Source organism: Sarcophilus harrisii, chromosome 2 (assembly GCF_902635505.1).
Source record: "Sarcophilus harrisii chromosome 2, mSarHar1.11, whole genome shotgun sequence".
NCBI lineage: Eukaryota > Metazoa > Chordata > Mammalia > Dasyuromorphia > Dasyuridae > Sarcophilus > Sarcophilus harrisii.
The window spans coordinates 342,591,878-342,604,645 of record NC_045427.1 but is presented as its reverse complement, the minus strand read 5'-3'; the positions used below and the strand labels follow the sequence as shown (position 1 = coordinate 342,604,645).

At 36.7% G+C, this 12,768-nt stretch overlaps 1 protein-coding gene across 2 annotated transcripts in view; it reads right to left on the bottom strand.

Moving 5' to 3' along the window:
- Positions 1-7,928: 7,928 nt before the first annotated feature.
- The window catches only part of KLHL3 (kelch like family member 3), a 175,258-nt gene continuing 170,418 nt past the window's right edge, over positions 7,929-12,768 (bottom strand). For both annotated transcript variants that reach the window (XM_031953008.1, XM_031953009.1), the window contains 2 exons: positions 11,067-11,210; positions 7,929-9,939 (listed from right to left, as the gene is read on the bottom strand). In XM_031953008.1, the coding sequence (XP_031808868.1) occupies positions 9,911-9,939; positions 11,067-11,210 (173 nt within the window). In that variant the 3' untranslated portion in view covers positions 7,929-9,910. The remainder of the gene's footprint in view (positions 9,940-11,066; positions 11,211-12,768) is intronic.

Below are 12,768 nucleotides of genomic sequence, written 5' to 3'. Positions count from 1 at the left end.
ATAAAATAGAGAAAGAGAAAGTCAATGAATTGGGCTTGCAACTAAAAATGCTAGAAAAGGAACAAATTAAAAAACCCCAGTCAAATATTAAACTTGAAATTCTAAAAATAAAAGGAGAGATTAATAAAATTGAAAGTAAGAAAACTATTGAATTAATAAAACTAAGAGTTGCTTCTATGAAAAAACCAACAAAATAGACAAACCCTTAGTAAATCTGATTTAAAAAAAAAGGAAAGAGGAAAATCAAGTTGTTAGTCTTAAAAATGAAAAGGGAGAACTCGCCATTAATGAAGAGGAAATTAGAACAATAATTAGGAGTTACTTTGCCCAACTTGATGCCAATAAATTCAATAACTCAGATGGAATGGAAGAATGTCTTAAAAAATATAGCTTGCCCAGATTAACAGAGGATGAAGTAAATTGGTGAAACAGTCCCATTTTAGAAAAAGAAATAGAACAAGCTATTAGTCAATTCTTAAGAAAAAATCCCTAGGACCACATGGATTTACATGTGAATTCTACCAAATATTTAAAGAACAATTAACTCCAATGCTATATAAACTATTTGAAAAAATAGGGACTGAAGGAGTCCTACTAAATTCCTTTTATGGCACAGACATGGTACTGATACCTAAAGCAGGTAGGTTGAAAACAGAGAAAGAAAATTATAGACCAATCTCCCTAATGAATATTGATGCTAAAATCTTAAATAAAATATTAGCAAAAAGATTACAGAAAATCATCCCCAGGATAATACACTATGACCAAGTAGGATTTATACCAGGAATGCAAGGCTGGTTCATTATTAGGAAAACTATTAGCATAATTGACTATATCAATAACCAAATTAACAAAAACCATATTATCATCTCAATAGATGCAGAAAAAGCATTTGATAAAATCCAACATCCATTCCTAATAAAAACACTTGAGAGGATAGGAATAAATGGGCTTTTCCTTAAAATTGTCAGGAGCATATATTTAAAACTGTCAGCATTATATGTAATGGGGATAAACTGGAACCATTCCCAGTAAGATCAGGAGTGAAACAAGGTTGCCCACTATCACCATTATTTTTCAATATATTAGAAATGCTAACCTCAGCAATAAAAGTTGAGAAAGAGATTAAAGGAATTAGAGTAGGTAATGAGGAAACCAAATTATCACTCTTTGCAGATGATATGATGGTATACTTAGAGAACTCCAGAGATTCTACTAAAAAGCTATTAGAAATAATTCACAACTTTAGCAAAGTTGCAGGATACAAAATAAATCCACATAAATCTTCAGCATTTTTATACATCGCCAACAAAATCCAACTGCAAGAGATACAAAGAGAAATTCCATTCAAAATAACTGTCGACAGCATAAAATATTTGGGAATCTATCTACCAAAGGAAAATCAGGAATCATATGAGCAAAATTACAAAACACTTTCCATACAAATAAAGTCAAATTTAAATAAATGGAAAAAAAATCTTGGATAGGCTGAGCGAATATAATAAAGATGATAAATACTCCCTAAACTAATCTATTTATTTAGTACTATACCAATCAAACTCCCAAGAAACTATTTTAATGACCTAGAAAAAAATAACAAAATTCACATGGAAGAAAAGGTTAAAAATTTCAAGGGAATTAATGAAAAAAAAAATCAAATGAAGGTGGCCTAGCTGTACCTGATCTAAAATTATATTATAAAACAGCAGTCACCAAAACCATTTGGTATTGGCTAAGAAATTGATCAGTGGAATAGGTTAGGTTCACAGGACAAAATAGTCAATAACTATAGCAATCTAGTGTTTGACAAACCCAAAGATCCCAACTTTTGGGATAAGAATTCATTATTTGACAAAAACTGCTGGGATAACTGGAAATTAGTATGGCAGAAACTCGGCATTGATCCACACTTAACACTGTACACCAAGATAAGATCAAAACGGGTCCATGATTTGGGAATAAAGAATGAGATTATAAATAAGTTAGAGGAACATAGGATAGTTTACCTCTCAAACTTATGGAGGAAAAAGAAATTTGTGACCAAAGAAGAACTAGAGATCATTATTGATCACAAAATAGAAAATTTTGATTATATCAAGTCAAAAAGCCTTTGTACAAATAAAATTAATGCAAACAAGATTAGAAGGGAAGCAACAAATTGGGAAAAACATTTTTATAGTCAAAGGTTCTGATAAAGGACTCATTTCCAAAATATATAGAGAATTGACTCTAATTTATAAGAAATCAAGCCATTCTCCAATTGATAAATTGGAGATATCAAAGGATATGAACAGACAATTTTCAGATGATGAAATTGAAACTATTTCTACTCATATAAAAGGGTGTTCCAAATCACTATTGAGCAGAGAAATGCAAATTAAGACAACTCTGAGATACCACTACACACCTGTCAGATTGGCTAAGCTGACGAAAAAAATAATGATGAATGTTGGAGGGGATGTGGGAAAACTGAGACACTGATGCATTGTTGGTGGAGCTGTGAACGAATCCAACTATTCTGGAGAGCAATCTGGAATTAAGCCCCAAAAGTTATCAAATTGTGCATACCCTTTTATACAGCAGTGTTATTACTGGGCTTATATCCCAAAGAGATCTTAAAGAAGGGAAGGGACCTGTATGTGCAAAAATGTTTGTGGCAGCCCTTTTTGGAGTGACTAGAAACTGGAAAATGAATGGATGCCCATCAATTGGAGAATGGCTGAATAAATTGTGGTATATGAATGTTATGGAATATTCTTGTTCTGTAAGAAATGACCAGCAGGATGAATACAGAGAGGCTTGGAAAGACTTACATGAACTGATGCTGAGTGAAATGAACAGAACCAGGAGATCATTATACACTTCAACAACAATACTCTATGAGGATGTATTCTGATGGAAGTGGATTTCTTTGACAAAGAGAAGATCTAATTCAGTTCCCATTGATCAATGATGGACAGAATCAGCTACACCCAGAGAAGGAACACTGGGAAATGAGTGTGAACTGTTTGCATTTTTGTTTTTCTTCCCACGTTATTCTTACCTTTTGAATCCAATTCTTCTTGTGCAACAAGAGAACTGTATGGTTCTGCACACATATATTGTATCTAGGATATACTATAACATATTTAACATGTATAAGATGGCCTTGCCGTCTAGGGGAGGGGGAGGAAGGAGGGAAGGGAAAAATCAGAACAGAAGTGAGTGCAAGGGATAATGTTGTAAAAAATTACCCATGCATATGTTCTGTCAATAAAAAGTTATAATAATAAAAAAAATTAAATAATAAAAAAGTACCCATTGAAGCAAACACATAGAATTATCATTATTAAACATTATTACAATTTTCAGTAATTGGCAATCTCTTTGAGAAATGAAAAGAAATTATATATGAAACAGAACAGGCAAATATCAAGGGATACCTTCAGGAATTTAATGAATTTCATTGATTGGAATCATTGCAATAACACTTACTGTGTGATCTTTGGCAAGTCACTTAACCCCAATTGTCTCACACCCTCTCCTAGATATTTCTACAATCAAATATAAAATCCTGTTTGGTTTCATAATCTGGCATAGTCTTTTATTATCTTTCCAATCTCCTTATGCTCTTTGATCTAAAGATACTAGTTTCCTTGATGGTCCTCAAGTAAGACACTCCTCCCAATTCCAGGCATTTTAACTGGCTGTGTCTCATGCATATAACACTTTCCTTCTTCACTGCTGCTTCCTGGATTCTCTGGTTTCTTCAAGTCCTAGATAAAGCTTACCTTCCACAAAGAGACTTTTCTAACCCCTTCCTTAATTCTGGTGCTTTGTCTCTATTAATTATTTCCAATTTATATATAGCTTCTTTAAACATAGGTGCTTGCATATTGCCTCTTTTCATTTAAGCTGTGATCCCCTTGAGAGTAGGGGCTATCTTTTCCCCTTCTTTTATCCCCAGTACTTAGTTCAGTCCCCAGCACATAGTAGGTGCATAATAAATATTTACTGACTGACTGATACACAAACATACACACTAAACCTAGGATCCAGAAGGCACTGGTAGAGAAGGAGCTGTATTTCCTAGACTAGAGCCCTTTGCCTCTTCAAAACTTTCAAGAAAAGGTAGACCTCCCTCTACATGGGAGTCCTGTTCTTAAAACTACCTGCTAAGCCAAATTTTTACAAATTAAATCATATTTTAAATGCACTAAGATGAGTTTATATTTAAATGATGTCCTATGATGAATCTATTTGTGCAAAATTATTTTTCCTGCATTCCACTGACATCCTGATCCTTCTTCAAATTCAATTCACTGATATCTTCTCCATAAAACTTTACTAACATTCTCTCTCCTCTGAACCTTGAGCATTTTGTTGATCACTGATGACCTTCTATTGTAGGTAGATATCTGGGTACATGTATTGTTTCTTTTCTTCAGTTCCTTGAGAACAAAGATCATGACTTACTTTTTGTCTCCCATAGCAGCAAGTACAAGGCCCAGCTAATGGCAACCACTCAGTAAATGTTTGCTGAATGAATGATGCCATGAACTTTCAGTTTTTTTGTCCTGTTATAAAACTTGGCTCTTTTATTTCCCTGAGGTCCCTTTGCTGTCCTCCTCTAATGACTGCTTTCAACCTTTTCCGGTCTTCTATATATCATGGAGACCCTCAGGGGAGAAAAGGGCCACAACTTGGTGCTTCTAGTATTGATACTATGACAGAGAATAAATGACAAAAAGACAAAGAGGAAAGGAGAAAAGATAGTGGGCCTGTAGCTTTCATAACTGGGGTAAGGAAGAATTATGCATGGTGCCAGTCTGTCCAAAGGAAATACTGAGAATTGTTTTAATTGCACAGCTTTTATTCTTTATTTTATAAAGAAACACAAAATGTTTGAAACTATAACACGATTCCTGTTAAAATCATATATTTTGGAAACTGTATCTTCAGTTATCACTGAAATTGAGCATACTTCTGGAAAATTTTCTCTTACAAAACATTCGGTCTATCACAACCACAAAGAAAAACAGATCAAGGACCTTGCCCACTCAGTATGCTATAATCTGTATGGTTAATCAGATTTCACCAAAAGCTTCTGTAGGAAATCATAAGGGCTGAGCAGCCTTGTACACACATATGCATACACACACATTCATACACACAAACACACTTTACCATCTTAATTCGTTTTTAAAAGAAAGTATTTTACACATAGTATCATATGAAAACTATACAAACTAAACAATAAGTTCAATGGTGGATTCTTATTGTCACTGAAAAGGAGAATAAAACTACAATTTGACCACCAATGGCAAGAAGTCAGGCCATTTCCAATGCATTATTGACTGCTAAAACTGCCATCTCAACTCCCGAGATCCAGACTTTGAGAGGACCCTTTTGGTGTCCCCAAAAATGAACCTATGGTGATAAGATTAAATGCTATGATTGGCCTACTGTTGCCTTCCATAGGAGAATCTTCTTCCATTTCCAAAGAAAAGCTGGCCTTGGAGATAGCATACCCGCTTATTTCAGTAGACATAACAACATTGTAGAATATTATTGATTAAATCTCTTAATAGTGCAAACCCAAGAAAAAATATTCCAACCTCATGGCATCAGGGGACAATGAGGTCAAAACTTCTTCCTTCTTCAATCAGTAGCAAGCCCTAAGAATGACATCTAACTGAAAAAAGTTCAATCTACCTCCCAAATCTAGTTTATAAGTTACAAATGGAAAGTAGAGTAGATTCTCTGATTTGACTTGTATCACTTATGTAGGGAGAGCAGGGAATCAGAGTTGTATAATCAGAAAGCAAGAAAAAGAAACTAAAACCAAGAAGACACTGCCCTATTAAAACTACAAATGATACTTACAGAAGTCTTAGGGATACAGTACTTAAGAAATGTCATTCAACGTACAAGAAGCAAGGCTTGTAAGGTTTGAGATGTATGTCTGCAAAATACAAAATACTTTAATTTGTAGAGAATATGATAGAGGGACAGGGATAAAGTATTCAATAACCAGATCTCTCCAAAATGGACTTTCTGATAGCAAAGTCTTCTACTTTTAGTGTCTGAATTCAAGAAGAAAATTAGAAAAGTCTGTTAGAATTTGGCTTTAAAAGGCAGGACCCCTCTTCCAAACTTAATCACATTAGCACTGCTGGATTATGCACCAGTGGAGCCAACTGGAAAATGGACAAGTGATATTTCAAGACCCACAGAAAGCAGACTGGTTGCATAAAAGTAAACAGGAAATGTAAATGATGAAAAGTGAATTTTAAAGTTTTGTGTTAGTATCAAAAGCTTTCTTAGGAATACAAGAATCTATATATAGCTCATTATTTTTTTTCCAACTAAGAAATATCCCTTTAATGTTCCATAAGAAAAAGCATAACAGAAAAAGGATAGGGAAGAAGGTCATATACCAGAATTGAATCTGATGTTATTTTCTGCTTTGAAAACACAGGGGATAATGGTTATAGGGATAAGCAGGGTTGAGATGTGAGTCACACAAGGAATGACAATTTTCAACCACAAAGCCAATAAAAAGTGATTCAAAAAATCTTTAAAATTATCTTATAAAAATATCTACATTAAAATTTTATCCCCAAAAGCTATAGCTTCAATTCTATAAAAAGGCGATCTTTGAAAAGGATCTGGCTCAGAAATGTACAAACATTACACAACAAATATTGAAGAAAACAATGTGGGGAGGGGGATACTGCAACTGGCCTGTTATGGAACTTATCAGATGTTCACATTGCATAGCAGAAAAGGAGGTCATGTTGCCTGACTTAACACAGCAACTTTTTAGATAAAGGAGAGATACCACTGGCCACTAATGAGTAAGACAATTGGAATTCAAAGCAGAATTCAGTGTCTACTTTCCAGTCAGTGTCTATTTTCTAGTCAGCATCTGAGCAAGTTCTAAGTTGCTTGCCCATTATGTAGTGATTTTCTTTGCCTTTTGGGTTTCAATTCCATTTGTTGCCAACAGGTTTGTAGTATTATACTCTCTGGGAGTGCTACCCCATCCTGGAAGGGTTTTAGCTTTCACAAGCCTGTGTTAACTGCCTGAGATGTCTACTGTGCTGGTGCATTGATGCTGACATAAAATTCCTGATCTATAGATTTCCTATAGAGTTGATTCTCACCTGACTGCAGTTACTAGCATACTAGTCTCTAGGTGATGACATATCAATTCTAGCCCCCATGGAAACACACATGGAGATGAAATGCATATCATTCCACAGATGTCCCCATCTGACCCCACAGATAAACAGGGGCAGTGCTCCTTGGTACAAGGGAATCCTAGAAAGCAGAATTAAAAGCAAAATCCAAAAATCAGAAAACAGCAATGGTTTGCTTTAACAAGCAGACTTCTTTATGGATAGATGACCTGGAAATGGAATTTACTTTAAATCTTATTAAATAAGGATTTGGAATCTGTATTGTAATGCCATTCACCCTTTTAAGACAAAAGAATAGTGCTCTAAGCAAGGGAGGGGAGCACTTTTGCAAACAATTCCTTCGTTCAATTAATTCCTCAACAACTTAGGCTGAGATGTCAAGAACACCAGTCTTACCTACTAGAGCACCGAACATATTTTGATCTTTCTTGTAATATGGCCATTTGTCTCCTAAATAGTATGGTCAGATATTTGAGGCTTTGCAGTGTGGTTGGCAAGAATTATGGGTAAATCATGCATGCCCTAGGGAGTTGCTATTTTGTTTCCAAGAAACTATGATCAGCATCAGGAGGTCTGATATTGGCAAAGGGCAAGAAGCAATATATGAGGCCCTCTCTGAGGCTGTTGGTATACATATTAAGTGCTTAATATTAAATGACTGACTAGTGTGGTCCCAGAATTTTTAAACATCCATACACAGTACTTTCAACAGTATCTGGATTGTTACTTTTTTGTTGCTTGTTGTTTTTTTTTTTTTTTTTTTTTTTAATAACCATGGCTATACCAGGTCTTTTGGGCCTATTGATCATGCCCTGAAATATCACGTGGCTCCAAAGACTCCCCAAGAAAAAAGCCAAATGCTGGCATCAGGCTGGCTTTATGTGTAGATAAAGTAGGCAGCTGCCTCTTTTGATGTGATATGAGGGATTCAGAAGACCACATAAAAGCACCTCCCCAATTGATACCTAAAATTCAACCATTAGTGATTTATGATTTATTCCTTGGGGTTAAGCATTACCTCTCTTAAAGTGCCAGCGCCTCAGGAAAAATCACTCATAAAGACCCTAACACCTCTGACTCTTCTATTTAAGAGGAAGTTCAGGAAGCAATGGAAGCTTGAGTGAGGAGAGGAAAGGAGGCACAGAAATGTGGAAAGGGAATGCAGGAGTTCAGACCAACTTCATCAGTGTCACAATTCAAGGGCTGAACCTGACTAGGATAATTAGTCTGAAATTGCCCATCTTCTCCTGATACCCAATGGAGACTCCCTTTTGTCTCTGAAGTCACGATGGACAAAGACTGGGTGCCTGTCAGTTTCTTTCCTGAGAGCCATTTTAAAGAGCTACTTTTCCTGGTGGAAGTGATCCATGTGCAATCCCTAAAACCTAGAACCCCCACAAACTTCCAAAAGCTGTCAGAGAACCCAGTGTTAGAGTCTACCTCCTGAGATTTTTGGTGTCAGCCAAGCTGGGGAGCCCCTGTGGAAGGTGACTGGTCATAGATTAGAAAAGGTTCTACAACTGGGGTCCTCTAGGGTCTAGACCTACAGCTATAGTATGTGTATACAGAGGCACTGTAAATCTAGATCTGGATTTGACTCCAGCTGGAGTCACAATCCACAGCCTGGAGATTTTACAGAATAGCAGCACCAGTCAGACAGCAGGCTCCTTATAGCACCATGTTAGGCATTCGGGGATGAAATACACCTTCATGGTTTTAGATAGTCATGAAAACTAGCTCTGTGGCTGAGGTCACACCATTTTCTATGATCTTTTTATGGGTATTAGGAAACCCCAAGAAGGCAAGAGGCCAATTTGCATTGTCAGATGTAGGTATATGTGTTTTCCTTTTAAAAGAAGTAAGGAAAAAAAAACCAAGATATTGAGGCAGCATTGCTTTAGGAGTTTCCAACATTGATATGGGGGCTTCTTAGACATGGAAGACCCCTCCTAGGGTGCCTTTGGTGCTCTTTTGAGGTGTGGCTTGTGAACATAATCATAGTGACTAGCAAAGAAAGAGCACAATCCAGCTCCCAAAATGACACGGTTCTTCTATAGAATAAATTTACAGTAGGCAAGTAATGTATATATACACAGTCACTAGAACTCTGCCTGGTCCTCAGGTGACAAAGGTAACGAAGCTTTCCATTTCCTCAGTTTTCCTCGGGAGACAAGTGATCATCTGATTCTGTCTCTAGAAGAAGATCTCTTCAGAGTCTTAGGGTCACTTCCAACTAAACCAATAGAGTGAGTCCAGAGCAGGCATTTTCCATCCCTTGAGTTTTAGCATATTTGCAATATCAGTAGTAAAGAAATTCAGTAGACTTTCACCCACCTACCTTGTTATAAAGCATGGTGTTTTACACAGAATTACAATTTCTCCAGTGTCATTGTGGAAATATGAAAAACACAGTAGTCCCCTATTTGGAGGCCACTTATGGGGTAAGGGTAAGGGACAGTTCATTGCACAAAATGGAGAAAAATGCACACGAGGTGAGGTGGAGGATGAGTTTGATGGGATAGGTGGGGCAGAAGGGAGAAGGTGTTCTCACACTGTGTCACTACTCACAGCCAAGCCAGAGCAGAGGCTTAGCTCTCGTCATATTTTCTTGTCCCGTGGAATATGACAATGTGACAAGCTGAAACAAATCAGTTCTGATCCACAGTGTTATGAAACCCAAGCAGCATTTCCTCCTGTCCTCCACCTCTTGGCAGGGTGAATTTTTGTCATAATGGCTTATGAATCACAGCAACACCTATTGTGGGAGTAAAAAAATATAGAATCTTAACATTTCCTGTGTTAATTCACACATACACCATAGTTATCATCTGTTCCAGTGACCATGTGCCTCAAACACAGCCCAAATTGGCATTTTTTTATACAATCTGTGATTTTATTAGGATAGGAAACTAATGATGAGGAACTTCCCGCTAAGAATGCAGATGCAGTGAGTGGTTCTGCAATTTATGATCTTATAGAATTGCAAGGGGCACTAAATGGAGTGACACTTAGGGTCTTATAATCAGTAAGTGTCAAAGGCAGAACTTGAACATAGGCCTGTAAGGACAGGTCTTTATCCCACACAACATATCAGCCACATCAAATGCCAATCAGTGGAAAAATAACCTTTAAAAAAAAAAAAGACAATCAGGATTAAGTGACTGGCCCAAGATCACACACCTATTAAGTGTAAGACCAGATTTGAACTCTGATCCTCCTATCTCCTGGGCCAGTGCTTTATCCATTGTGCTACCTAGTAGCCCCCAGTGGGAAGCATCTTTGCATGAGTTACACTCTGAATGCTCTTATCCCTTGAAACTATAAGCCACCTCTTCTGTTTTTTTTTTTATTCTTTATTATAAAACCTATATAGCTCTCTTGAGACAGAGGATTGAAAAATTATTTGGAAATGAAAGTGATAGAAAAACATAATTTTAAAATTTAAATGTATCTCAAAAGAACCAAGAAAACATTATACACAGTGTATAAGTCCATTAAGTCCATTTTGATCTGAATATGTAAATGTTTAGAAGAATTACACATGTTTATCTTCTTTCGGATTGCTTGCTGTCTAGAGAAGGTGGGGAAGGGAAGGAGAAAAATTTGGAATACAATGTTTTGCAAAGATGAATGTTGAAAACTATCTCTGCATGTATTTGGAAATATTAAAAAAAACTTGAAAAAAATGTATCTCAGAAATATAAATGTTATGTAAGTGTAAACCATTGCTTTTTCTTTTTTAAAGATTTTCAAAGTGCTTGGCACACAGCCCAACTGAGTAAATACTCAGTCCATACCTATTGGCCTGCCTGAGCCAACAAGGTTCCATTCCCTATGCTTACAAAGCCACGAAGATACAGGAGAAAAAGAAGCTTCACTGACCTGCATAACTTCTGCCTGTGCTCATGTTTGTGGGCAGCAGCGTCCACTTGTCACTGACAGGATTGTAGTACTCCACAGATGCAAGATTGCAGGAACCATCATCACCTCCCACCACATACAAGAGCCCATTCACTGCACACACACCTGCAAGTCAAACATAAGCCCTGACAAGGCACTAACAGGCAGGCACTAATAACAGCTCATACAGCTTGTATGTTATTATTATACATACTGTTTGTAAAATATTTGTGAAATCATTTGCTCTTCACAGCAACTCTTTGAAGTATGGGACTTTTCTAGAAGGCAAAATCTCTCTGTGGCCTCAATCATGTACCCACAATATGGCTCATTAGTAGCTTCCTAGAAATCACCATTAAAATATCTGTAACTACAGAAATCTCTCCTTGATTTCCATTCCTCCATCCCTGGAAATTTCTCCCAGTTTGTAGATGAGCAAACTGAGGCTCAGAGAAGGAACAGAACTATATATTAGAAATGGGACTAGAATCCATATCTCCCTAACACCTAAATACAGTCTTTTATCTGTTACAAGATATTGTGGATGAGGGGAGAGCCACAATACAGAGCATAACAATTTTAATAAGGCATTTACAAAATCTCCTGTGATACCCTTGTGAAGAGATCCAATTACAAAAATATGGTATATGGACTTAAATAGCAAGTTGGGAAATGCCAGATGAGAAGTGATGAATTAAACTAACTGGCAGTCCCTGGTGGCATATCCCAGGACTTTTGTACTGTTCTGTCCCATTCAATGCCTTTGAAGACAACACAGAAGACAAACATAGGTGATTATCAGGGGACCAGGGTTGGGAGATATAACTAATACATTTGGAGGGTGAAAGGGATATAGTGATTTGGGACTGCACAGTGTCATACACCAACAGAATCCATCTCCATTCATAGGGAATTATTTTTCTTTCTGAACTTTGTATAAAACATATCACATGATACCTTCAATAACACTTTGATGGATGGTGACACTCAATGGATTACTGAACAAAGCTACCTTCTTGGATGCATGTGTCATAGAATCTTACATGGTCTTAACAAGTGCATAATGTGAATGCAAGAAATAGTATGAATGACATAATTAAGGATGAATAGGACTAGAAAATGGGGTTGATCAGAATAAGAAATAAAAGGATCAAAGTTATTAAACAAACAGCCTGAGTGCTATAATTTTTCTTTGAGATTTTGTTTTGGTCTAGAGGCTCTATCCATTTCTTCTTCTCTATCCATCACTTCTAGTCTTAGAGACTTGTTTGGGTCATTGAGAGATTAAATAATTTGTCCATGTCAAAAGCAGGTCTTGAATCCAGGTCTTCTGGACTTCCAAATCCTACTGGCCACTAAAGATCATACACCAAAGACTATAATTACACTGGCATCCATGAAATATCAAAATAATCAGAGGAAAACTTTCAGAACATCAAGTGAATCCTCCAGAGCAAGGTGAAGGATGTGAACACAAAAGATTCATAGAAGTTATGGACAAGACACATAGGATGAGAGCACAGATGGACTGAGACCTTGCGAAGATTAACATAGCACAGTAGACGGCCAACTGGACTTGGAGCTGAGAAGACCTAGGGTCAATTCCAGCCTCTGACATTAACTAGAGAAAGAGAGGAATTTAGAAGCTTGGGATTAATCTGTAGAGTTTGTGCCAGACCAAACA